This window comes from Suncus etruscus, chromosome 4 (assembly GCF_024139225.1).
Source record: "Suncus etruscus isolate mSunEtr1 chromosome 4, mSunEtr1.pri.cur, whole genome shotgun sequence".
In the NCBI taxonomy this organism is placed as follows: Eukaryota; Metazoa; Chordata; class Mammalia; order Eulipotyphla; family Soricidae; genus Suncus; species Suncus etruscus.
This window is the reverse complement of record NC_064851.1, coordinates 87,076,380-87,104,052: the sequence shown is the minus strand read 5'-3', so window position 1 is coordinate 87,104,052 and position 27,673 is coordinate 87,076,380. Positions and strand designations below refer to the sequence as shown.

Sequence of the window (27,673 nt, the reverse complement as noted above, 5' to 3'; positions counted from 1 at the left end):
ACTTGATGTACCATGTTTACTTGTGATATTTGTGGTGAAACAGTAACCTCAGAAACAGAAATGAAAACTCACCTAATTGCTCACATGGAAAATGAAGTTACATGTCCATTTTGCAAATTGTCAGGTGTAAATTACGAAGAAATGTATTTTCATATTGAATCTGCTCATTTTAAACAAAGTGAACTTGAAAGAAATTTTGAGAGGTTCGATGCAGTGCAGTATGGAACATCAGATAATAATAAGGATGACACCCTGCAATGCAGAATGGATGTTTATTCAAGTAATCATTCAGCTTGTGCATCTAATTATGCAAATATTTCCACTCAAATCTTGCCTAAAGAATGTACTTTAAAGCATAAAGCCATTTATTCTGAAAATTTAACTGAATCTAGAAAATTTCCTCAAAGTAAAGAAAAACAGAGTGATCTATCCAAACAAAAAGGATCACTTTATGGAACAATGTATAGTCCTCCCGAATGTCCTTTTTGTGGGAAAATTGAAGATTGCAGTAAAGCTATGGAAGCTCATGTGAAAACAAATCATGCTGATCTGTTAGACATGCCCTTAAAAGGTAAACTTTTTATTTTACAAATATTAATTATCTTACTTTAGTGTATGTGGTGTCTTATTGGTTTGTGACTCAGATTACTGCAGATGTATATTTATATTCAGTTTGTCTATAATTTTGTTTACCTCACATATTGAATTATAGAATTGCAATAGCGGAAAATAATTTTGATGCAGTTAATAAACATTTAATCTATTTTGAGAGTTATTTTAGCACTTTTCTGGAAAAAGAGGCTTAGTGTAGTTTCCAAAGGGTTTTCTTTAATTCACCACCAGCCTAAGGGCATTACTCTCCTTTGAGTTCCAGGTTGATTCCATCATGACCAGAAAATACACTGTATAATTTAATTTTTTGAACATGTTGAAATTTGTTTTCTGGACCGAGATACAGTTATGTGGATTGTCTGCCCTGGTAGAGGTTCCATGATGTAAATTCTGTATTTAGGATTATGGTTTTAGAATCTAGTATTCTATTACATCAATTACACCAATATTACATACAATGTTACATTGTTACGCAAACTACATTATATTCATTGGTGGTGTTTATTTTTTATTTATTTTTTTTTGTTTTGGGGCCACACCCAGCCGGGTTCTGGGGTTACTCCTGGCTCTGTGCTCAGAAATCATCTTGGCAGGCTTGGGGGACCATATGGGATGCTGGGGATCAAACCTGGATTGACCACATGCAAGGCAAATGTCTGCTGTGCAATCACTCTGGCCCTGATTGTTGGTGTTTAGATCTGTATTCTTGTTGACTTCATGTCTGGTAGTCCTGCCTGTTTTTTGGTTTTTTTTTATTGTTTTTGGGCCATACCTATTAGGGCTTAGCGGTTACTCCTGGCTTTGTGCTTAGGAGTCACTCCTGATAGGCTAAGGTTACCATATAGGATGCTGGAGATCAAACCAGAGTTGGCCCTGCGCAAGGGATTTTTTTTTTTTGTCCATACCCAGTGGCACTCAGGGGTTACTCCTGGTTCTGCACTCAGAAATTGCTCCTGGCAGGATCGGGGGACCTTTATGGATGCTGGAATCGAACCCAAGTCTGTCCTGGGTCGCTGCTACAAGGCAAACTCCCTACTGCTGTTGCTATCTCTCTGGTCCCCTTGTGCAAGGGAAATGCTATTCTTGCCATTTTGAGAGGAATTGTTGAACTTTTGAGTAAAGATATATTTTAACTTTTAGCTTTGTCTTATTTTGATTTATATATGTTGATGGTATATTGTTGGAGTATACCAAATAAGAGATTTTTGAGTGTTAGCATATTTGGATACACTTTTTTTCCACCTAATATTTTTAAATTATTTCCTGTTCTGGAGCTTAGTTTTTCATTCTCTTTAACAGTATCTTTTATAGAGAAGGCATTTATTATTATTATTATTATTTAATAATAATTTATTTAAGCACCATGGTTACAAAAAAAGTTTCATAGTTGGGTTTGAGTCATGGAATGAACACCACCCTTCATCAGTATAAATTTTTCACCCCAATGTTCCCCATTTCCCTTCTCCCCCAGCCCTGCCTGTCATAGGCAGTAAACATAGGAGTACAGAGGGCATTTTTGCATTATGCAGTAAACATAGGAGTACAGAAGGCATTTTTGTATTAAGTTTTTGTGTTCCTAGTGTATATCCCTAGGAGTGGTATTGCTGGATCATATAGTAGCTCAATTTCCAGTTTTTTGAGCAATCTTCATATTGTCTTTATAGAAAGGTTGGTTTGAAAACTTTCCCACCAGCAGTAGATGAGAGTCCCTTTTTTCAAGCACCCATGCTAGCACTGGTTGTTCTTGTTCTTTGCGATGTGTGCCATTCTTTGTGGTGTGAGATGATATCTCATTGTTGAATTGCATTTCCCTGATGATTAGTGAGGTGGAGCATTTTTAATATGCCTTTTTGGCTATCTTTATTTAATCTGTGAGGAAATGTCTGTTCAATTCTTCTCCCCATTTTTTGATGAGGTTAGATGTTTTCTTGTTAAGTTTGAGCTGACATTTAAAATTCTAATGTTGCAACTTACCTTAATGATTGTGTTTTTTTTTGTTTGTTTGTTTTTGTTTGTTTTTTTTGTTTTGTTTTGTTTTTGGGTCACACCTGGCAGCACTCAGGAGTTACTCCTGGCTCTATGCTCAGAAGTTGCTCCTGGCAGGCTCTGGAGACCATATAGGATGCCAGGATTCAAACTGGGGTCTGTTCTTTGTTGGCTGGGTGCCAGGCAAATAAATGCCTTTCTGCTGTGCTATTGCTCCGGCACCTCTGATTGTGCATTTTGTTTGCTTTGTTTTTATTTGGACACTATATGCAGCAATGTTCAAGGCTTACTCCTGACTGTATGCTCAGAAATTTCTGAGCTTGGGGTATTATATGTAGTGCCAGGGATTGTACCAGGATTGTTAGCATATAAAGCAAGTGCCTTAACCCCTGTATTCTCTTTCCAGTCCTAATTATGCTGTTAGTGTTATTTCTAAAAACTCATCCCAAACCCAAAGTTATATTTCTTACATTACCTTCTAGGAATTTTATACTTTGCAATTTTATTATAATACTTCAATTTGTTGAGTTGATTATCAAAAAAAGTATAGAGATTATCAGATTTTATTTTTAGTCCAATTTCAACCAGGAAATGGACAGTTCAGAGCTTCCAAATTTACTTGTGTCTTCATAATCACACAAACCTCTTCCACTATCAATTTATATATGCCACAATGATGTTTATTAACTATCAGTTAAGCTGCTCAGACACATTATTACTTAATGACCATAGCTTATTTTAGGATTTACACTGGTGTTGTAGTTCTATATATTTTAGTATATGGATAATGACTTGCAATTTTATTGTAATTTCATTCAGAATAATTTTACCTTGGTGTTCTTACTAGTTATCCTTCTGTCTAAACCCTGGCAACAACTGATGGTTTTACCCTCTCTATACTTTTGCCTTCCAAAAATGTCATCTTGCAATATTATAAGGCATAGCTTTTTATACTGGCTTATTTTACTTAGATGTATTTAAAATGCCTTCATATGTATTTTTTATGCCTTAATGGCTCATACCACTGTACTTTGTCTTAACCTCAACATACCTGTACTATTAATCTATCTGTGTTTATATTTAAATTATATTTCTTATAGACAGCATATATGTGGCTCTTATTGTTATTTTTTCTCTGATAGTCTGTCTTTTAGTTGGTATATTTAGACTGTTGAGGTTTAAAATGATGATTGTGTAATTGGATTCATTAGCTACCTTAGTGTGGCTGTTTTTATTTGTTGCCCGATTTTTGTACCTGTTCCTGTTCTCTTTTTCTATTTCTCCAGTCATAGTTGAACATTTCACAATTATGTTTCTCTTTATTGAGAGAGTTATAAATGCAGTCTTTGGATACCTATTTGGTTATAAAGAATGGGCCTTGGGCCAGGAATTCATCATTAAGAAGTGGAGGTTCACAGCCTGTTCTAGTCTTATTTCTATGAATGGAAGTGCTTTTCCTATTTCACAATAGTGTATACTCCTTTGTTCTGCTTAAACATGTACCTTACAGCAACAGGGGTCTGGTGTTTCCCTGTGTGTCTCAGGGTAAGGGGTAAAGTCCTTCACTTTGAAACATGATAGTGTGTGCAGGCCTACATCCTGTATCAGCTGTTAGAACTGTTATCCTTCATCAGTCAGTTTTGTTTGTTTGTTTGTTGGGGTTATACCCGGCATGGCTCCGGGCTCTACGCTGAGAAATCTCTCCTGGCAGGCTTGGGGAACCATATGGGATGCCGGGATTCGAACCACCGTCCTTCTGCATGCAAGGCAAATACCCTGCCTCCATGCTATCTCTCTGGCCCCTCATAAGTAGTTGTTTTTTTTTTTTTTTTTTTTATCAGCCAGGTTCTTTATCTATAACTGGTCTCTGACCAGTTACTTTCTACCATATATAAAGACCTGCATAGCACCAGACTCTTCTCCCCTTAATGATTTTCATTTCATTATGTTATTTCCTCCACTGGTGGATTTCCAGACCATTTTTTTCGTGTCATTGGACACAGTGTATTTTGTGACTCACTCAGATTCATAGTGCTCATTTGTTAGGATATTTTCTCTCATTGAAGTAGTCTCCTGATTCTTTACTTGGCTATTAAAATAATCTCCACCTCTAAATTAGTTCTTAATGTGTATAGATTTCTCATTTCTTTCACTCAATATATTCACAGCTGGGTCCTTAGATGCCCAATATCAACTAGTTCTTGGTCTCACAAAGTATTACTTTGGTCCTCAGTGTACTATACCTATTTGCCTACAGTTCTAATTAATGGATACAGCTGTTTAATCTCTTGCCTTCCATCTAGATGGTAAGATCCCAATTCCAAACCTCAGGATGAGTTTGTTCTTTGCGACATTGATTTGAAGGGTGCTGAGACATAGCTTCTTACAGGTCCATATCTAGATAGGCCTCTGCCTACCACTTTGAGTTTTCTTTAAAATTTTCTTGATTTACCTACAGATCTGAATAATTTTATTAATATTTTGTTTAATTGAATTGTTCTTTTTCTACATATACTACAAGTAAAAAGTGCACTACAAGTAAAAAACAATTACATCAAACTATGTAGAGATTTTCTTTAAGAAGTTGTTAGGTTATTGGAGTGAAAATATAAGAGCCAACAATAAAACTAATTTGAACTGTCTCAAAATCAGACTGTGAACAGCCACTGTATGACTGCCCTATGTGTGGACTCATCTGTACAAATTACCACATTCTCCAAGAACATGTGGACTTGCATTTGGAAGAAGGCAGCTTTGGACAGGGTAAGTTTATGATTTTAGAATGAAATTGTCAGGGGCTGGAGAGTTAGCACAGTGGTAGGACATTTGCCTTGCACACGGCCGATCCAGAACAGACCTGGTTTCATTATGTTTTCCTGAGCCTGCCAGGAGAGATTTCAGAGCGCAGAGCCAGGAGTAACCCCTGAGTGCTGCCAGGTGTGCCCCTCCCCCAAAAATTGTCAGTTTCAACTTTGAAACATACATCTTAGTTTTGTTTATAGATACATAGAGGAAAAAAAAACTTGTCCTTTTAAAGAATTTTCATATAGCTTTAACTTTCATAGAAGATACTTCACCAAAAAGATGAGTTTATTGAAATTAGCAACTGAACTAGAGGTGGAGCATGGGTTTTGCCTCAAAACACCAAATTTAGAACTATGTGATTTGTAAAATGAAACCATTTTTTAACAGCTAGAAATATTAACATAACATCATCAAAAATTATATGGATTTTTTAAAAAGAATATAATAAAAATCTTTCAAGTATCTTTCTAGATGCATACCCAATTTCACAAATTACCACTTATTATTTTTGCAAGTGATCTGTAATAAAAGGTTTCATCTTCTCCCTTATCTGTTTTAATAGTAGATGAGAAGTCAGAGTGATAGTTCAGAGTCCCTCCCATGAAACACTGCTAAGTGTTGTCTTTGGAATCTTCAAGTCCCAGTGGGAATAGGCCCCAAGACCACTGAGCATTGCTAAGAACTGACCTATTAAAAATTTGTCACTTATTAAATCTTCAACATGTGCCTTAAAAGTGGGATTATCCTTTCTAAATTTCACTATCTCACAACAATATTAAGTAGCTGTTTAGAGGAACTATCCATTATTTTTCATTTAGATACCCACTTTCTGTAATTGTATTGCTGTCATCTAATTAATGTAGGGGTCTTTAGTATTTAGTTTCAGTTATCCTTGTGTCAGGGGCTCCATGGATAACATTCCTGCTCAGTTAGTTAGCTTGATCTCAAGATGAGAATCACTGATAGATGACATGGTCTTCTGCTTTGGGAGGTTTTATTTTTATATTGTGGGGGGAATATCCCTTTTAAATTCAGTATAACTTTTTTGATTATGATCTAGATTTTTATATGATTTCACAAATAACTCTGTAAGCCTATAGTGGGTAATGAGAAGGAAAACATGATATATCACTGTATATAGCTTGAGAAATATAAAAAATCATCTGGAATTGCTGTTTCCAGCATTTTAAGTGGGAACCAAATATGAAGATGTAAGAGACTGAGAGATTTAAAAGGAAAAAATACAATGATTAAATGGGATGGAAGGAGACTAGTTGCTGGTCTGAAGTCACTAATCATTTGCATGGCATTGAGGAGAGAGGAAAGAGGGCAAGGTTTGCAATTGGAATATTTATTTTAGGTCAAATCATAAAATATCTGTGCTTGTTTAATATATAATTTAGGCTTTACTATTATCTCCTCCCCTGATTCCCTGCTTCCATCCCACGTCTATTTTTCCCAGACCAATCTGCATTAGTTTTGTCAAAAAAAGGAGGGTGTTACTTATTTTCGTCAAGTTCTGGTTTCCTTAGTAGTTTCTTAATCTCTATTCCATGTAGTTGAAACTTGATTTAGGTTGTTATTGAGAGTTGAGTTGGGGTTGGTTGCATTTAAGTTTGTCACAGCTTTAATACTCTGATAAATGTAAGTGATTTAAATGTAGATTACTACCCTAACAGAGAAATTCTAATTATCAAATAGGCATCCATACAGTTTCGTGCTCTAATGATCTGCAGTTGGCTCATCAACTTCAAGAAGAAGAAGACAGAAAAAGAAGATCTGAAGAATCACGACATGAAATGGAAGCATTTCAGAAGCTACAGGTAAAAGAGTAAAAGCAATTTTAATATTTTAATTTGGTAGTTATTTTATTATTTTATTAATTTTGCTTTTATTAATATACAATATAATGTAAACATGATTTTTCTTTTTATCGGGGGGCAGGACACTCCAGGCAATACTCATGGATTACTCTAAGTTTTGGACTCAAGAATTACTCCTGGTGGGCTCAGAAGACTATATGGGATGCCAGGGATTGAACCTGGGTCAGATTCATACAAGATGAGGGTTCTACCTGCTGTACTATTGCTTCAGACCTTACATGTTTTTTTTATAGTTCATAACAATCACCAGTCATAAGTCTTCATACTGGATTTTGTAGCATAAGCATTTCTATATATCTCAAAAATCATCATACCCAAGAAAAGTGCTTTATTAACCATTATTAGATATGAAGAAATACAGGAAAGACTGCTTAGTAATTAAATTTGCTTAGATTACTGCAATATTATACACTCAAGCTTGAATTTAATCCTTTGTAAAATTTATGGAGAAAACTTAGGAAACAGGCCCAGAATTTGGGTATGAATTTTTTTTGGGGGGAGGGGTGTTTGGGCCACACCTGGGGGCACTGAGGGGTTACTCCTGGCTCTGTAATCAGAAATCTCTCCTGTCAGCCTCAGGGACCATATGGAGTCTTCCCCAGTCAGCTGCTTGCAAGCAAATGCAAATGACCTACCTCTGTGCTATCACTCCAGCCCCTAGGGTATGAATATTAAGGAAAACAGAATAAAATTTTTCTGTCTGCATCTTAAATTCTTTTATGATTGCAATTCAAGCATATAGAAAACAATTTTTAGTAGAAAATGCATTTTGATGATTTGTGAAACATTCATTTATATTACATGATATTTATTTGAACTAAACTTCCATTATTAAAGGTTAAATGTGTTTGGATAACACATTTAAATGTTCAAGCTTTACTCTTGTCTCTATTTAGAGATAAATTCCTGGTAATGCTTAGGGGATCAAATATTGAACTGAGGTTGTTTGCATGCTGGGAAATGCCTTAACCCCTTTACAATCTATCTAGTCCATATTATATTGTAAATGAATTAAATTTTTTTTCCTGTTTTTGAGTCACACCCGTTGGTGCTCATAAACTACTATTGGCTTTGCGCTTGGGGATTACTAGTGTGCTCAAGAGACATTACAGACCCAGGGGATTGATCTTTAGCCTCCTGAATGCAAAGCTTGTGCTCAGCCCATTGAGTGATCTCTCTAATCCTGCATTTAAAAAAAATTTTTGTTTGTTTTTTTTGGTCACAACTGGTAGCACTAGGGTTACTCCTGGCTCTGTGCTCAGAAATTGCTCCTGGTAGGCACAGGGAACCTTATGGGATGCTGCGATTTGAGCCATCTTTGTCCTGGATTGTATGCAAGGCAAACGCCCTACCATTGAGCTATCTCTCCGGCCCCTGATCTAAATTTTTAATAGATATGTTGTATCATTTTCTACCCTATTTTAATATGGACTATAGTATACTAGTACTGTTCATAATTTTTTGTTGTTTATTGTTTTGGGTTCACATTCAGCAGTGCTTAGGGGTTACTCCCAACTCAGCACTCAACAGTTACTTCTAGTCGTGCTAGGGGGACCAATGAAATTCAGGGGTTCAAACTCAAGTTGGCAGAGTGAAAGGCAAGTGGCCTATTCCCTGGACTATCATTTCAGCTCCTGCTCATAATTTATTTTTTAATATGAAGACCATACTTTTATTCTCAAATGTAGTATCACAAATATAAGTGATTTATCTTACTAAAAGGTTTTTTTTTTGTTTGTTTGTTTGGTTTTTTTTTTTTTTTGGTTTTTGGTTTTTGGGCCACACCTGGTAATGCTCAGGGGTTACTCCTAGCTATGCATTCAGAAATTACTCTTGGCTTGGGGACTGCCGGGGGATTGAACTGCAGTTCGTCCTAGGCTAGTGCGAGCAAGGCCTTACCCTTTGTGCCACCACTCCAGCCCCTTACTAAAAGTTTTTATTAACATTTAATGGACTATCAATACAATTTTTAATCATTTTTATTGTGCCAAAAGAACTTTCTTATGATATTAACAGTACTTCCACCTTTTCAATCTTCAAGACATACACATTTTAATTTTTTTTTTTTTTTTTTTTTTTTTGGTTTTTGGTTTTTGGATCCACCTGGCAGCGCTCAGGGTTACTCCTGGCTCTATGCTAAGAAATCACTCCTGGCAGGCTCAGGGGACCATATGGGATTCAAACCACTGACCTTCTACAAGCAAGGCAAATGTCTTACCTCCATGCTATCTCTCCAGTCCACGTTTTAATATTTATATAATTCCCTATATATGTAGCTATCTGAATGTTATATATGCACAGAATCATTCCATAGTGGATCTTTAGAAACTAGATCTTTCATTAAACATAAAAATTGAAAGACAATTTATATTGTAGCATCTACCAGTATTTTATTATTGTATTTCCTATACTCCATTGTCTGAATATGCAATATCTTATATATTCGTCAGTAGTTGATAGAAATTAGCCTCAGTTTGGGATGATAATAGTGGTGAAATGAACATTGTACACATGATTTCTGTATCAGCAAGTATTTGCATTTTTCTTGTAATTCTATGTTGACATTTTGTATATTTGCTCCTAGTTGACAAAAATCTCAGTACATTGTACATTTCAGTGTGAGGGTTTCAATGTCTCAGAGCTCTCACTGGAAATAGCTATTCCCTGTTCTGTTCTTTTCTTTTCTTTTTTCTTTCTTTTTATTTTTTATAATTAAGCACTGTGTTTACAAAATTGTTCATGATTGAGCTTCTGTCATGAATGTACACCACTCTTCACCAGTGCACATTTCCCATCACCAATGTCCCCAGTTTCCCTTTCACCCATCTCCCTACACATAAACCTTTAAAATAATCTTTGTGTATATTAATAAGATAGTATATAAGTAAGATTTTATGATTTTAAAGGTTTGAAAATGATAATAGTTTGGGAGATATCTCAGGCATGCATAAAGCCCCAAATTCATGGCCCTTTGAGTACTACCATGTGTCCTCATACAGCATAGGCACAGGGACTCTGTTGGCTCCCAATGTCTCTGAGAACAGCATTGCATTGAGAGTTCAAGCATTGAACCATCCTGCTTTGTTGAACAAGTATCACAGGAGTGTCGTCCTATAAGGTTCTCAAAGCATTTCTTGGGGAAAACCTCTCCTCAAATAAAATAAAGTGGGGAAAACAAAAAATTAAGCATGTTTATATATTTCAGAGTTTCCCCATATTTATTTTTCACCTCACTTTTTTTTCCTCCAATATTTCACACATGAATATTATTCTTTGAAAAACACTTTGGAGTATTTAATTTAGCTGCTTTTCTCATTGGTAATTCATTTTTTTGCAAATTAGTTTTTCACTAGGATTTAGAAGGTTACATTATTTTCTTTGTTCTATGGAATTTTGAGTGTTAGCAGTACAAGAATATCCAAAATGTAAGGGAGATTGTTATGTAACTTTCCAAGCTAGTTTGGATTTCAGAGAGCTAGTCTCTTATAATTGGGTATTATAGAGAAAACCTATTCATCAGAATGAATTTTTTCATAAAAATTTTAGTTTACCCTTTATGAAGTTATAATATCTTTAAGAAAAATTTGTTATATCTTTTTCTTGATGATTTTAAAGGATATAAAAATGAAGTTTTTTTTTATGTTAAATAGAGGCAGTATGGCTTAGATAATTCAGGAGGATATAAACAACAACAACTACAAAGTATGGAGATAGAAGTAAATAGGGGAAGAATGCATCCATCTGAATTTCATAGAAGGAAAGCAGATTTGATGGAATCATTGGCTTTTGGTATTGATGATGGGAAAACAAAAACTTCTGGTGAGTAAGTACTTCATTATCAACATTTTAACTTTAATATTATAATTAGATAATGAGCTAAACACTAATCAGTTATCTTTTAATAAAATTATGACTCACAGTTAATTGTAGATGATGTTTAGAATTATTTTATAGGTGCTATATGGAACTTTAAGTTTTTTCCCAATAATTTACTTAAAATAATTTTACTTTTAGGGGTAGAGAGGTAATACAATGGGTAAGATGCTTGCCTTGCATGGTGATAAATCCTGGTTCAAGCATGGCACCACATCGTCTCTTGAGCACCATCAGATTTGATACCTCCCCCCAATAAAAGTAATCTATGTTCTATTCTTACATTTGATATTTAAAAGAAGTTTAATAAACTTTTTGATGTGTTCACTGTTCTAAACCATGTTATCTATTTCAAATGTAATGTGAGCCATATATTTTATATTTTCAGTAACCATATTAGAAAAATTAAAAGTAACAGGTAAAGTTAGTTTTAGGGATGACTGAGTGTGTTGGGTCACACTTGGGGTGCTAAGGACTTGCTCTATATTTAGGGACAGTCCAGGTGGGTCTCGAGGACCATATGTGGTGCCTGGGATCTTGTACAGATAATATGTGTGCAATGCAAAGATTCTACCTGCTGTACTATTTTTCTACCATTCCAATTTTAGTTTTACTTTTTTTTTTTTTATTATTATTTTTTCTTTTTGTTTGTTTGTTTTTGGGTCACACCCGGAAACGCTCAGGGGTTACTTCTGGCTCTATGCCAGGAGTGAAGAAAAATTTGTAGTTTGTATTAAATTTAGTATATGTTATCAATTTCAAATTTGATGATAATCAAATCTTTCAGCTTGTCCTTTTATTGTTTGTCTATATATTGTTTTTTTAAGTAATATTTTTTTTAGTTGAATCGCCATGAGATAAACATTTACAGAGTTGTTCAGATTGAGTTTTAATCATACTGTGTTCTAATACCCATCCCTTTACCTGTATACATTTTCTGCCACCCTCATGTCCCTTATTGCCTTCCTGCCTTTCCCCATCTGAATTGTTGGCAGACATTTTTCTTCTCTCTTCTATTTCTCTCTTCCTTTTTTTCCTTTTTGGCACTGTGGTTTGCTATATTGTTACTGAATGGATATCATTCATATCACTTTATCTCCTTTTTGCATCCAGTTCTTGTCCAAAGTCATTTTCAACTATCATTGTTAGAAATGGTTCCTTCTCTGTCCTAACTGCTATCCCCTCTTTATGACAAGCTTCCTACCCTGGACTAATCTTTCCAGTCCTCCTCTCTATTGTCTTTGAGTAGTATTACCATAATACCTTCCTTAAAAATATTCCACAATAGAGTGAAGTCATTCTATGTCTATCCCTCTACCTCTTGATTCATTTCACTTAGATGGTACTCTCCATATTTATCCATCTATAAGCAAGCATATTTCATAATTTCATTTTTTCCTAACAGCTCTATACCATTTCATGTTGTAGATTAAATAGTCCATCTGTTCTTGGAATTGGATTGTTTCTTGGTATTTGTGGATAGTGCTGCAATGAACATAAGAGTGCACATGCATTTTCTATTTGGTGTTTTTAGTCTCTAGGACTGCAATGAACATAAGAGTGCACATGCATTTTCTATTTGGTGTTTTTAGTCTCTAGGAACAGTAATGCTGAGTCATGTTGGAGCTCAATTTCAAGTATTTTGAGGAGTATCCAGGTGATTTGCCAGAAAGGCTGGACTAATCTTCATTACCACCAGCTGTGAATGAAAGTCCCCTCTCTCCACATCCACACGAGCAGTGGTTGTTCTTGTTTTTGTTTGTTTGTTTGTTTTTTGTTTGTTTTTTTAATGTGTGCCAGTCTCTGTGGTATGAGATAGCTTCACATTGTTTGATTGCATATTTCTGATGATTAATGATACAGAGGATTTTTCATGTGCCTTTTGGCCAACTGTATGACCATTCTTTGAGGAAGTTTCTGTCCATCTCATTTTTGATGGGGTTAGATTTATTTTTTGTATGTGTGTATGTATTAAGCTGTCCTAGTGACTCATATATATTAAATATAACTCCTTGTAAAATGGGTATTGATGAATAGTTTTTCCCATTCTGTGGGTTTTCTTTGTATCATGTTTCTCATTTCCTTTGAGGTGCAGAAGCTTCTTCATTTAGTATTAGTTTTGTTTGTTTATCTTTACTTCCAGTTGCTTGGAAAGTACTGTTTCATCCTTGAAGATACCTTTTATTCTGAGCCTGTGCTTTTAGATGTTTTTTCTGTAAGCAGCATATCTAGTTTCGTTTTCTGATATAACCCTATACTCTGTGCTTTTTGATGGGAGAATTTATTCCATTGACATTTAAAGAAATTATTGACAGAAAGGGCTGTCATGCTTATATTGTGTAGAGCTGGGTTGCTGCTAAAAAATGGTTAATTGGTTTATATAGTGCCTTTTAGTAGATCACTTGGTGTCAGTTTCGTTGTCATAAATGTTGCAAGTTCTTGTTTGTCTAAGAAAGATTTTACCCCTCCCATATAAATGAGTGGTTACCTGGATAGTAGACTCTGCTGAAAGCTTCTTTCATTTAGTAGTTTGAATGATTCTAATCTTTTCTTTCCTGAACTGTTTTGTAGGGAAGATCTGGTATGATTCTTATATACTTTCCTTTCTATTTAAGATTTTTCTTTTGCCTTACTGACTAAAGAAGCCCATTTCTCTCTTTAGATTTTGCCAATTTGATTGCTAGATATCTGGATGTTGTTCTATTTGACTCTATTTTGTTTGATACTGTACTCTTTTGGCCTCTTGGATTTGTGCACTGGCCTCTTTCCAGAAAGTGCTAAAGTTCTATACTATTACCTCTCCCACCACTTTTAGTTTCCCTTTACCTTTCTCCTCCCCTTCAGGTATTCCTGTAGCTTAGATATTATTTTCTGTATTCTTTGTTTATAAAGTAGCTTACAAATTTTTCCATCCTTTTTTCTCTTCTTTTTTGACTTCTTTATCAATAAATGCTGGTTTGTAATTTGTCTTTGGGTTCTTCTATACAGTTCTTCCCCTGTGTAATTCTGTTACTATGGCTTGCTAACATGTTCTTTAGCTCCTTTAGTTACATTTATATAGTTTTCTCATCTTAAATAGTTATGCTTTGATTTGATTGAATTTATCATCTATTGATTGCTTAATTGAGCTAGATAGTGCCTCCTTGATTTCTGTTGTTAATGCATTAGATCTTGATTTTTAGGTTCTTATCAGTCAGGCCCAGGTATCTTCAGGCTGGAGATTTCCTATGTTTTTCTCCCTAAGCTCAACTGCAATTGATCTCAGTAATTTTTTCATTGTTTTTTGCATTTTGTGGGTTTTAGTAGTGGGATATCAAGTTTCCTATTACTTAAGAAAGCGATCTATTGAATTGATTATATAAAACGTGGCTACTGAGACATCTGTCTTTCAGATTGTTTTCCTAAACATGTGAAGTTATTTGGGTATGCTCTGAAAACTGTTGACTAGTTACTTTATTGCATCTACTGAGTTTTGAATCTGTATACTGTTTGAGAGAAAGCAGTACTATGGCCCACCGCACTGAAAACATATTGGAATATCTTCACGTAGAAACACTAACATCTGTATGGTTTGGGCATCAGAGGCAAATGTAAGAATTAGTGACTTTCTGGCCCTGGGACTTGGGAAGCAGGCAGTGGTGCAGTGTCTGGGTGCAGTGGGCTTGGGCTGTGAGATAGCTTGGGCTATCTCGTTGGAATGCTGGGGCATGCAGATTCAGTTCCAGGACGACAGGTTCCACTCCAAGCAGGAAATACCTGGGACCAGAGGGAAGGCAGATGGTAGAACTGGCAACTTCCTGGGACTGAGATGAGGGCAGTGGCGTGTCTACAGAGCATTTTTGGAATAAGTAATACATGCACAAAGAACTGTAGATTTCTGCTGTGATATAATATATTTAGTTCTTTTATGTTCACTTTTATACACAAAATAATTGAGTTTTCAAAAAAAAAGGATAATCTTTTTTTTTCCAGAGTTTTAGATCAGAAAAAGATTTTTATAAGATAGTTGGTAGAGATTGTTTATTGTGCAAATTCAAAATGTAAGGACTAGATATACTTAGTCAAGGAAAGAGTCATTTGCATCCTGTCTGAACTCCTCATTTATGTTGTACAATTTGTATGATATAAATGAGGTATTTGAGGTCCATGAAATTTCAAGAAATGTTGTAATATTTGTCTTTATACTCTCCGAACTTCGCTATTAGAAGGTTAAGTAAATGCTGGAATTGAATGAAAACTCTGGACAACTTCAAGTGTAAGGTTTCTAGTTAAGTGACTGTCAATACTGTGAAAGAAGAATGATTTGAGATAGGGTAAATAGAGGAGAACTTGCTGTGGCTTCATATAGGATGGTTTAATATGCCCCATAGTAATAAGAAGCTGTTGAAGCTTTTCTTTAATAGAAAGCACTTTGATTGGAACTGAGCTTCATAGTGTTTATTCAGCAGTATGTAAAATAAAGCGAGAAGATTATAAATTCTAAATGTACTTTGTGAAAATGAAAGATATAAGCAACCTCAACTTGATGTCTAATGAACATGCTATTGATAGAAACTTGCAGAGTAGTTACAAGTAGGACAAAAACTAAGATTGTAGCAGGAAGAATGTAAAGAATTAAGATTTTGATGTAGAACTTGGGGGATAGATTGCTGTTAGAACTACATGACAGCTTCAAGAACAACATTCTAAGTCTTCTAAATCTCCTACTTTAGGAATTATTGAAGCTCTTTCTCGGTATTATCAGAATGCTGCCACAGATGTCAGGCGTGTGTGGCTTTCTTCAATGGTGGATCACTTTCATTCATCATTTGGTGACAAAGGCTGGGGTTGCGGTTACAGAAATTTTCAAATGCTGCTTTCATCGTTACTACAAAATGATGCTTATGCTGACTGCTTGAAAGGTATGTGAAACACAGTACTCTGAATTTGACATTTGATAGTGTGCATACAATGTGAAATGAGTTAATAAATAGTGGATACAACTAGTAGTGGTTTTTGGTTTTTGGTTTACACCCAGCGGTGCTCAGAGAATACTTCCTGGCTCTATGCTCAGAAATTGATCCTGGCAGTGCTTAGGGGGTCATATGGGATGCTGGAGATAAATTCCAGGTCAGGTGAGTGAAAGGCAGATGCCCTCCCCACTATACTATCTGGCCTAACACCTAATAGTTTTAATGTAGTATTTACTGCATTAAAATATGAATTCTGTTTGGAAAAACAAAGATTCTATAGGAGATGCCAGGATTAGCATTTAAAACTTACATTTTCCTCTGTAATTCAGATGTACTCCAAATGCTATCTTCTGATAATTTAGTATTTTATAATGTGTTTTCTTGCATAATTTTAGGTATGTCAGTTCCTTGTATCCCCCAAATTCAGTCAATGATAGAAGATGCTTGGAAGGAAGGTTTTGATCCGCAAGGTGCTTGCCAACTTAATAACAAGTTACAGGGAACAAAAGCTTGGATTGGAGCATGTGAAGTGTATACACTCCTGACCTCCCTAAGGGTAAAGTATGTACCCTAAAAACCCAAGTTAATGTTACTTTTACATGTAGAAGGTGATTTCTTTTTAGTCTTACTTGTTTTTATTTGGGGATGCTGGGCTCACTGGCCTAGAGCCTCTCTGGTGGTTCAGTCCGGTGCTTGAGCACTCATAATCCTGATATTGTCCCTGGCAGTACACAGAGACTATGCATTCTTGTTGACATTGCTTTGGACATTTGCTTGCAACTAGTACTCTCACCCCTTTGAACTATATCTCCAACCTCTAATTTTATTTTATCAAAAGAACATTATAAAATGAAGTGACTTGAAGGTTTTCTCATGTAAACCAGCAACTCATTCACTATCATGCTGCTCTTTCATTTCAGGTGCTGTTTCTCAGAGAAAGAGGTCTTTTCATTGTTTTTAAATAAGATGCTTTCATGGCTAATAAGATGCTTTTTCCTTGGCTATAAGTTTATATGTTGCAATTGCGTTCCCCTTATCTCTTTCGCCCTTCTCCCCCTTAGATTGCTCTCCTCCGAATTATGGATAAATCTCAGTTTTTATTATAAGTAGTTTGCCTGTGTGACTCCCTATTATGCACTATTTCCTTTTCTGGGTTACTCATTTAAAACTGATTTTGAGTCTGTAAAGTTCCTGAGCTGCTGTTTATCCATGAAACTGTTTATTTCTTAAGCCTAATGGAAGTCTAGATGGGTGAAGTATCTTATTCTTGGTATGATGTTCATTTCATTGAGTTTTTCCATTATTTCCCACCACTGCCTTTGGGCCTGAAAGGATGCTTATGATCAATTTGCTGTAAATCTTAAGGATGTTTTATGTAATTTCCTTTTTTGATCTTGCTGCTTTCAGTATTCTATCTCCCTTCAGGGTCTTTTTATTTGGGTCTCTTATCTGGTTCTCTCTGGGCATCCAGGATGTGAGAATATGTACTCTTCGGTTCTGGAAATTTCTCAGGAATGACTTTTTTGGCTGGTGCTTCTTTATAGGGGTGTTCTGCTCAGTTCTCAGGGACCCCAGTGATTCTTATGTTGTTTCTGTTGAGTTTATCTCAAAGTTCTATTTTCCATTTGTCTATTTTTAGCATATTTTCCATCTTCTGTTCATTTATTTTGAGTTTTTTTTCCATGTTCTGCTGATTTTTGTAGCTTTATACTTCCTCTTTAAACTCACTGATTCGGTCCTTGGCAGTAGCTACTCTGCTGGCGAGGCCTTCCAATGAATTTTTTCTTTTTGCTTCCAGAGAGATTTTCAGTTTTGATATTTCTGTTTTTATTTTTCTCATTTCTGCTCTCATATCCTCCTGTGTTTTATTGCCAGTACATTCCATTATTTCTTTCAGCTTTTTGAACATCCTAAGCATTTCCCTTGGTACTCCATTTCAGTGAAGTTATATAGGGAATTAGTACACATTGCATCTGCAGGATTATAGTCTTCAACCCAGCAATTATGGCAGGTTTTTATACTGCTGTACAATATATATATATATATTTTTTGTAGTTTGAAGGTTCTTCTTTCCTAAGTCACTGTCAGACTTTTCCACTGGCAGGGAGATATCATGGGTATTTATGTTGGTAAGAGATTATTTTATGGCCCTATAATTGGCTGCTGGTCAGGAGACATGTACTTGGGTAGGTGGTCCAAAGTTCTTTGTTCTTTATTGCTCAGGAAACCATGCCAGTGTTGCTACTGCTGCTACTTGGGTGTTATACCAATGCTCTTGTAGTTAGTGCTTCACCATTCACCCAGCTCCGTCACTCAACCGGCAATATCTGCAGAGGCCTAAGGCACTTCATATTTCTGAATTTTTCCTTCTTGAAGCCATCTGCCCAGGATCATATGTCTGAATTAAAACCTGAATTTTTCTTGGATTCCATGTTTTCCTTCCTTTTATGGAATTTTTTGTGTTTGTGTGTGTGTGTGTGTGTGTATATATACTTAGATTCATTGTGTTGGATTTTCTTTTTTCTTTGTCTTTCAGTCTGAAATTGTAAGGTATCATCTTATTATAGTGGTTAAGAGCCCTTACTTTCCAATAAAACTGCCTTCAGTTGATGCCTGCTTTCTCAACTACTAGCAAGCATTTAAATTTGTAGAGCATACAAACAGCAAGTTCATCATAGATACTTAAATTAGTTAATAAATTGTTTTGGATTCTGACCAGCATGAACAGAAAGCTCAAAGATTAGCTAGCTATATTTTATAATTTTTACCCTTCCACTTAAAATTTTTTTCTAGAAATCAAATAAGTTGATCACTGAACTTTGAAATTGTGTGTTTATTAGTCATGTTTCTTTCCTTCTTTGCTTTTGTTTTGCTGTCTACATTTTTATCAGGCTATTTTATATCTCCCTATCTTTTCTACATCTCTTATCAGGTAACTTTAGTTCAAATATCAATCACCCTCAGATTGTCTAATTTTTTGTGAATTTTTAAAATTAATATCTTTATTTAAACACCTTGATTATAAATATGATTATAGTTGGGTTTCAGTCATGTAAAGAACTCCCCACTTCACCATTGCAACATTCCCATCACCAATGTCCCAAATCTCCCTTCTCCCCCACCCCACCCCCACCTGTACTCTAACAGGCTTTCTTCCTTCTTTCTTTCTTTCTTTCTTTCTTTTTTTCTTTCTTTCTTTCTTTCTTTCTTTCTTTCTTTCTTTCTTTCTTTCTTTCTTTCTTTCTTTCTTTCTTTCTTTCTTTCTTTCTTTCTTTCTTTCTTTCTTTCTTTCTTTCTTTCTTTCTTTCTTTCTTTTCTCTCTCTCTCTCTCTCCCTTCCTTCCTTCCTTCCTTCCTTCCTTCCTTCCTTCCTTCCTTCCTTCCTTCCTTCCTTCCTTCCTTCCTCCCTCCCTCCCTCCCTCCCTCCCTCCCTCCCTCCCTCCCTCCCTTCCTTCCTTCCTTCCTTCTCCCTCCCTGCCTCCCTCCCTCTTTTCTTTTCTTACTTTCTTACTTGGACTGCACCTGGCAGTATTCAGGGCTTACTTACAGATTTCTTGGGACCATATGTAGTGCTGGGGATTGAACACAGGTTGGTCATACATTGTTTTTGTGGGGCAGGGTAGATGCTAAAAGTACTGATGGGTTATTTGGGAGTTATGTTTTTAGTATTTTGAGAAATCTCTATATTGCTTTCCATAGTAGTTTACTCATATAACATTCCCACTAATAATGAGGGTTTTATTTTTATTAATCTTTACCAATATTATTGTCAGACTTTCAATATATCATTCTCATTAGCATGTGATATCTTATTATTGCTTTAATTTGTATCTTTCTAATCATAAGTAATAACATTTCTTTATATTCCTGCTAGCCAGCCATATATCTTCTTTGAGGAAGGAAGTGCTTATTCATCTCCACTTCCTATTTTTTGAGAGGCTTATTGGATTTTTTTAATTGAGCTCTGTGCATATGTTACAAATGCTTTATTAGTATTGTGTGCAAATATTTTATCTCATTCAGTAGAGTGTCTTTATTTTAGGTTTAATTTCTTTTGCCATGTTAATACTTCTTAATTTGATGTAGTAGTATTGTTTATTTTTTATTGTTGTTACATTTGCCTTCATTATTTGCATTAAAAATGTGTGTGATTGGGCTGGAGCAGTGGCACGGAGTGGTAAGATGTCTGCCTTGCCGGTGCTATCCTAGGATGGACTGTAGTTCAATCCTCTGGCATCCCATATGGTCCCCCATGCCGGGAGCGATTTCTGAGCACATAGCCAGGAGTAACCCCTAAACGTCACCAGGTGTGACCCCCCCAAAAAAATAAGCCAGAGATTTGTGTGTGTGTTAATTTTGTGGCCTTCTTCTTTACATATTTGTTTATTGTTGGACTTGCTTTCTTAATTTCTTCTCTTTCATCATTTGTATATGGCAAGATAACACTTTGTATATCAATTTTCTAACTAGCTACTTTGCTATACCCACAGTTCTAATAGTCTTTTATTGGAGTCTTTAGGCTTGTCTTATCTATTTTATTAATCTTCTGGAAAAAAAAAAAACCCTGTATCTCCTAGGTCAAGGGAATTCCCTCAACAATATCACCAATAGTTACTGTGCCTATGCAGGGGAATAAAGAAAAGAAGAAAGAAAAAAAATCACAAAACAATCATTTTTCCCTTGTTTATTTATCGATTGATTGATTTTTTTGATGTCTTTATTTTGGTGTGGAGATTACGGTTGATGTCGCCAATATTTTATTTTATTTTGTCTTGTCTTTCTCTTTCTTTTTACACTCGAGCATGATTTGATTTCAGAACCAAGACTATTGTGTGGTGCCTGTCTTTATTGCTGTAGTGCTCACTGGTTATTTAATTCGATTTTTTTTTCTGTATTGTTGTGGTATTTCAGTTACCTTTTTCACGTCCTCTCTCAGACTGAGGTTGGAAGCCTGGAGGGACTCAGCCCATTTTCAGCGTATTTGACTTTTGACTTCTTTTTTTTTCCCTCTTATTTTGTACCCCAATCTATTGCTTTTCTTGCCTTCAAACAAAACCACATACCTCGATTTTTCTAGCTCTGCCTCTTAAATAGAGGGGGAAACTAGGGAGGGTTCCAGGACCAAACAGATATATGATCACTAATAGTAAGCCAGACAAACAGGGGTTCACTTACTTTAGCAGCCTGGGGGGTGATGGTGGGGTATATGGATTGTAGAAAGGGAATTGGAATGGGGGAGGACATAGTTGGTGATGGGTTATTCCCCTGACTCAATGTTAATATGTACCTAAAATACTACTGTGAAAGATATGTAAGCCATTATGGAAAAAAATTGTGTTTTTAATCAGAAACTTTCTTTGACTTACATGTATTATTATTATATTAATTATGTTATGTGACTATATTATGCTATGTTTGTTTACCACATTATGTTAATCAATTTTGTCTCTTGAATAAATTCTTACAATAATAAAAAAATTGAAAGCAAAAAAAAAGAATTGAGATAATCAAATTTAGAATTTAGAATGAAAGTTGTGTTCCAAGTTATATGTAGATAACTATTAAAAGTCAAATATGAGATTCCAGAGTGATATCACAGTGGGGAGGGCATTTGCCTTGCATGTGATCAATCTGGATTTGGTCTGTGCATCCCATACTGTCTCCATGAGCCTGCCAGAGTAATTTCTGATCACAGAGCCTGAGTAACAAAGGGTGTGGCCTGATTATTTCTCCCACAAATGTAAGTTGAATACAAGACCCAAAACAGTAATACAAGGATAAGACATTTGCTGTGCATGTGGCTGAACAGAGTATTTCCTCCTGAGCACTATTAGGATCCCTGAACCCAGAGAAAGGAGTAAATCCTTGACCACCTCTGTGTGTGTCCCCACAAGAATTAATTTTTAAATTGAAACAAACAAACAATAGTTGTCCTATTTATAAGTTTCTTTCCTTCTTGGACAATATTGATAAATAAAATTTTTTGTAAACTAAGAATTTCTTTTTCTTTTTTTTGCTATTGGATAACTGCATGGATGAAAATACTCTTTTTGTTAGTTTCTTTTGGGGCCATACCTGGTGATGCTAAGGGGTTACTCCTGGTTCTGTGTTCAGGATTTACTCATGGCAGTGCTCAGGGTACCATATAGGATGCCAGAGCTCAAACCTAGCTTGGATTTGTATGAGGCAAACTCTTTACCTACAGTAATATCACTCTGGGCCCTGAAAGTATTATTTAGAATTTTTCATACTGTTTTGCCAATCTTTATAGGTGTCGTATTGTTGATTTTCACAAGTCAACTGGTCCTTTGGGTACACACCCCCGTTTATTTGAATGGATATTGAACTATTATTCTTCAGAGAGGGAAGAAACTCCAAAAGTAGTGTGTACATTCAAGCCTCCTATCTATCTTCAGCATCAAGGTTTGTATAACTCAAAGATAGAAAGTAAAGCTTCATAAGATATTGGCTTTTGCTTTGGAAAAGGTAATTCTGATAATGGGGTGGGAAAAACTAGTTGTGATTGTGTTTGATGTTCAGAACTGTTTTTGTCTTTACAGAGCATTTCTAAATGAAAGATAGTATCCTCAACCCATTCAGGACACTAAGTTCACTCTTCTTTTTTTCCTTCACCCAATACCTTCTTCACCTCTTTCCCCATGTTTCACTATAGTGTGCCTTCTCTTGACCACAGGCTTTAAAATTTTAGCATGTTATTCCATCCTTTACTGCAGCCATTTTGTTAAGCTATTAAGCAGCTATGAAGACAGGAATGCAGCTTTATTTGCCTTGGCATTTCTAGCTGCCTATTAGTGTGTTTGGGATCTAGAGATTTTGATCAGTTTTTGGTGAATCATATGTAATTCCAGGCATACATACATACAGGAAATAAATGTTCCCAATTTCATTGCTTCAGCCTATAAACTATAATGGTTATACCAATACTGAAATTATAGTATGTATATATTGACGTTTGTTTACTTTTTGTTATAACCATGAGGGCTTTTGTTCTATGCTAATTCATCTTTCATTTGAGTGAGAATAATCAATAGGAAAGGGGTAGTAAAAAATATGATAGTGGAGAAGCAGTTTAAAAAAATGTAACAGTGTAATGAAGCCTTGTAGATAAGTAAAATTATACTAAAAAAACTGAAGACTGTGATATAAAACATTTTGTGTTTTATGATTGAGAGAACTCAAATACTTGTCAGAGAGACTGACTGTTCTAAACTTACATATGTGCACATAATGTAAACAGAAAAATGTAAATACATTTAGATGATTAGTTCTACATGGATAACAACCATACATGTTCAGCTGGTACCTTATTTTATGATAGGTCATAGTCGAACTATTGTTGGAATTGAAGAGAGGAAAAACCGAACATTATGTTTACTAATATTTGATCCTGGATGTCCGTCTCGAGAAATGCAGAAACTATTAAAGTCAGATATGGAAGCTAGTAATATCAAGCAACTTCGGAAATTTGTGGGAAATTTAAAACATAAACAATACCAGATTGTGGCAGTAGAGGGCATTCTTTCTCCAGAGGAAAAAGTGGTAAGTACCTAACTATTTATTATAGTTATTATTAAACATCTGATATAAAGAATTTGAAATGTCCTCAGTTTTCCTTCCGTCCCCCTTTCCTTATTTTGCCTCTATGGTAGAATCTCCCACTCCTTTTTTTCATTTTAGGAACTGTTTGCAATAGTTACAGAAAAATCTATCACGCATATCAATTTATCTCCCTTTCTGCACCCAGTGCTTATCCAGAGTGGCCAAAAGGCCCATGAAAAGGTGCTCCACATCTATAATCATCATTATTTCATAAACAATTACTTTTTAAACCCTTTTGATTTAAGCTGGATTTTTCATTAATAGTGTGGATTAGCTTAAAATGTTTGTTTTTTTCATAAACAATTACTTTTTAAACCCTTTTGATTTAAGCTGGATTTTTCATTAATAGTGTGGATCAGGCTTAAAATGTTTGTTTCTAACTTCCTTAATTTGAAATCTGAAATTTTTAGGACTTTTTTTTAATTTTTAGGATTTTATCTTGAAATAAGCCATAGTATTTTTAATTGTAATCATAGTTGATGTTGGCTTCTTGCTTGCAATTAATGCGATTTTTAAATTTTCTTTTCTAGGCTAGGAGACAGGCTTCTCAAATCTTTACATCTGAGAAGATTCCTTGAAGAATCACGTACTTCAGTGATTATGGATTATATTTTCCTAAACTGGATACAGCATATTAAAAATGTGGGACTTCTCTAATAAGTCCCCATATACTTTCATTTCTGAAATGTTTATATTATGCTTTTAATATCTGATTATTTAGTTATCACGTCAATAAAATATTTGCATTATGTATATTTATTTTCTCTCAAATAGTTGATTTTAATTTGCTGATGCTTAGTTAACATGATTACAGTTGTGTTAACCTTCAGGGTTTTCTATGTACAAAGTTTCTATACCTTCACCACCATGAAAAATGCCCTTGGCCCTCCAACCTTTCCCTTATGTGACTTCTCCTCTGCCTCTGCTTTCCCCCTCATTTTCTCTAATCACACAGAGGTAGAATAATCTTCATTATGTAAATAAAGATTTGTATAATTGGTTACCAAGGTTTTTAGAGTCTCATACTTTTAACCCATGAAATTTATCTGGTAAAAAGAAAACAGTGATAACAAGAAAACCTTATGGAGTTTTAATATTGTATGTTGGGGAGAGTTTGGGTGACACCTAATAGAGCACAGAATTACTCATGGCTCTATACTTGCTGGTGGTGTTTGAGGATTCATGTCCTCCTGGGAATGAGGTCAGCATATGCATGGTACCTTAATCCTTATATCTCTGGCTCTATATTTTAAACATCTTTTTTAAATTTTAAACTAATTTTGGTTGAACTGTCTATAAATCAATATTCTAAGTGATTCATATCTTGACAAATTAAAATATTTAATCATATTTAATACCAAGTTTTTCATAATTGATATTAGGGAAAACAGTGTGATCATGTTATGCTAGCAATTGAATTTGTAATTTAAGTATCAGGTGAGTATACCCCTAAGCATTTTCTTTTTATGGTTCCAATGTGATCTGAGTTTAGGCTATAACAAATAATAGTCATTGTATTCTACTTTTATATTTTTCCTACTAGGAAAGGACAAATTATAGATGAGGCCAGTATCACAAAATACCATTAACTTAATGATATATTTTTAATTGTATTTAGTGAAAATAACCCTATTCAAGATTTAGATGACAGACCCCAGTAATTGTGTAAAACAAGCCTTGATATTTTTAATTACTCTCCTTAAGTCTGTGTTTATAATTTTTGTTCTCTCATGGCTATCCCCACTTTACTTATCATAGCAATTATTTCTTGCATTTGATTGAAAAGTATGAAATAGGGACTCCAGAGATAGCAAAGCAGTAGGACGTTACCTGGCCAACCCAGAATGGGCAGTGGGTTCAATTCACAGCATCCCCTATGTCTGCTGAGCCTGCCTTAGTGCAGAGCCAGGAATAAACCCTGAGCACTGCTGGGTTTGACCCCAATCCCTTCCCCCCAAAATGTGAAATACTACTGTGACTTTCATTAGGGAAAGTAAAATATATATTATTTTAGTAAAATAAATTTTTCCACAATTATTTTCTAGGAAAATTTTCAGATTTTATATATGTATATATGCACATATATACATATACACATATATATAATCAAATTTTATTTCTAAAATCCTTATATGTTCCCTGTGAATTAAAACTTTCTGCTTATTTGGGTAGGATGGATAACTAATGTCATAATCAACTAATATACATTCAGTTGAAATTGCTTTACCTTTAACACTATCACTCTCATATGGCATGTTGTTATAGATCATTATATTGATCATATCATCTTAAATATAAGAAATATATATTAGGGGCCAGTGAGGTGGCGCTAGAGGTAAGGTGTCTGCCTTGCAAGTGCTAGCCAAGGAAAGACCACGGTTCGATTCCCCCGGCGTCCCATATGGTTCCTCAAGCCAGGGGCAATTTCTGAGCACTTAGCCAGGAATAACCCCTGAGTATCAAATGGGTGTGGCCGGAAAAAAAAAAAAAAAAAAAGAAATATATATTGAAGAAAATTTATTTTGAAAATTTATCCCCTTTAAAGAATTATAAAAATGGAACTTCATTTGAATGACTATAACTATCCTTAAGGAACTGATTAATGAGGAAGGGTTTGGGTGGGGGTGCTGACCTTCAGGCTTCAGCTCTTGAAGATCTCTTTCCTTCCTGGGAGCCCGGGAGTGTTTGCCACCATGGGGGAATGGCAGTACAAGAGGTGCTGGCTTCAGGAAGTCGCAGGCAACTTTCCTTTCTACCCCTGTCTATTTTGAAAACCGTATGGGGCTAGTGTCCCCTTGCAGAATGTATAGATCATTTTTTGGATATAATTGGGTTTAGTCCGTCATATACAGAATGTCTATGTTGTATAATTTCCTTCCGCCTTGGCTCACGACCCAAAGCTCATTTTTAGTCCTTTACTCCCTCACTCCCATGGCCTATTACCTCACATTTAATCATTTTTACCCCTCAATTCTTGGCTACCCATGAAACCATTATTACTCCTCACCCCAAGCCAACTGCCAACCAGCTACCAAAGTGAAAAAAAATAGAGTCAGGCTGCAAAGAAACCAGTACTCTTTTCCTACCTATCTACTCTCAGCATCTGCCTGTCCTCCACCTTCCTTCACTGTGTAAACTGGTTGCTACCATACTTGGTTTCTGACTTAGTTCCACTCAAAAGGCATTTTCTTGAAATGCTAGTAGCAATTTGCTTGCAGGGGCAGAATGCTCCACATCTGATGGTGAGGTGAAAAAGGAGGATGCTCTACATCCTTTGAAGAAACAGAAACCCAGAATCCTTCTGGCACAGAAACAAGAAACTTACTGAAACCTGACAACAATGACAGCTAATGTTTGAATAAAACTTCACCACAGAAAATGACTAAAGGGCTGGACAACCTAGTATGTCTGAAACCCCAGAGTTGGTCTTATGCCAGAGTATGGGATATGGTTCTCTTTGTATTCTAGGACAAGAGTTTTTTTTTTTTTCACATTTTATTCATACTTTTGCTGCACCTATGCAAAAAAACAACACTTGGCACTCTTTATTTTTTTAAATATGGAATGCTTCACAAACTTGCATGCCATCCTCTGTGCAGGGGCCATGCTAATCTTTTCTGTATCATTCCAATTTTAGTTATATGTTCTGCCGAAGCGAGCCACAACACCTTGCCACTTCTTACACCAACATGTGCCAATTTCTAATATGATATCCTGACAACTGAGGAAATGGGAACAAGTTGATCTCAAGAGCAAGGTTGTCCTATCTCACCAGCTAATGGTAAGTCAAAATCAGAAGACTTGTCACCCTTTGATCTGTGCAAAAGCCAAGATCGCTATCTTCAGATGACTGACTGATACAACCATGACCAGGCAGTGTGTATCCTCAGGACCAATAAAAAAGCCCTAGTCTAGGTTTGATCTATGACCTGTACAACAACCA

At 35.4% G+C, this 27,673-nt stretch overlaps 1 protein-coding gene and 1 non-coding gene across 2 annotated transcripts; one reads left to right on the top strand and one right to left on the bottom strand.

Annotated features, from left to right (window-relative positions):
- Nucleotides 1-24,462, top strand: ZUP1 (zinc finger containing ubiquitin peptidase 1). The gene is made up of 9 exons (XM_049771381.1): nt 1-571; nt 5,251-5,361; nt 7,105-7,226; nt 10,937-11,105; nt 15,872-16,060; nt 16,507-16,672; nt 22,382-22,533; nt 23,450-23,670; nt 24,261-24,462. Exons 1-9 carry the CDS (start codon nt 13-15, stop codon nt 24,306-24,308), a joined length of 1,737 nt encoding a protein of 578 aa, XP_049627338.1. The 5' UTR covers nt 1-12; the 3' UTR covers nt 24,309-24,462.
- Nucleotides 24,463-27,283: 2,821 nt separating this feature from the next.
- LOC126007507 (U6 spliceosomal RNA) lies at nt 27,284-27,390 on the bottom strand. Its single transcript, XR_007495067.1, has one exon. It is a non-coding gene; the product is annotated as a U6 spliceosomal RNA (small nuclear RNA).
- Nucleotides 27,391-27,673: the final 283 nt, after the last annotated feature.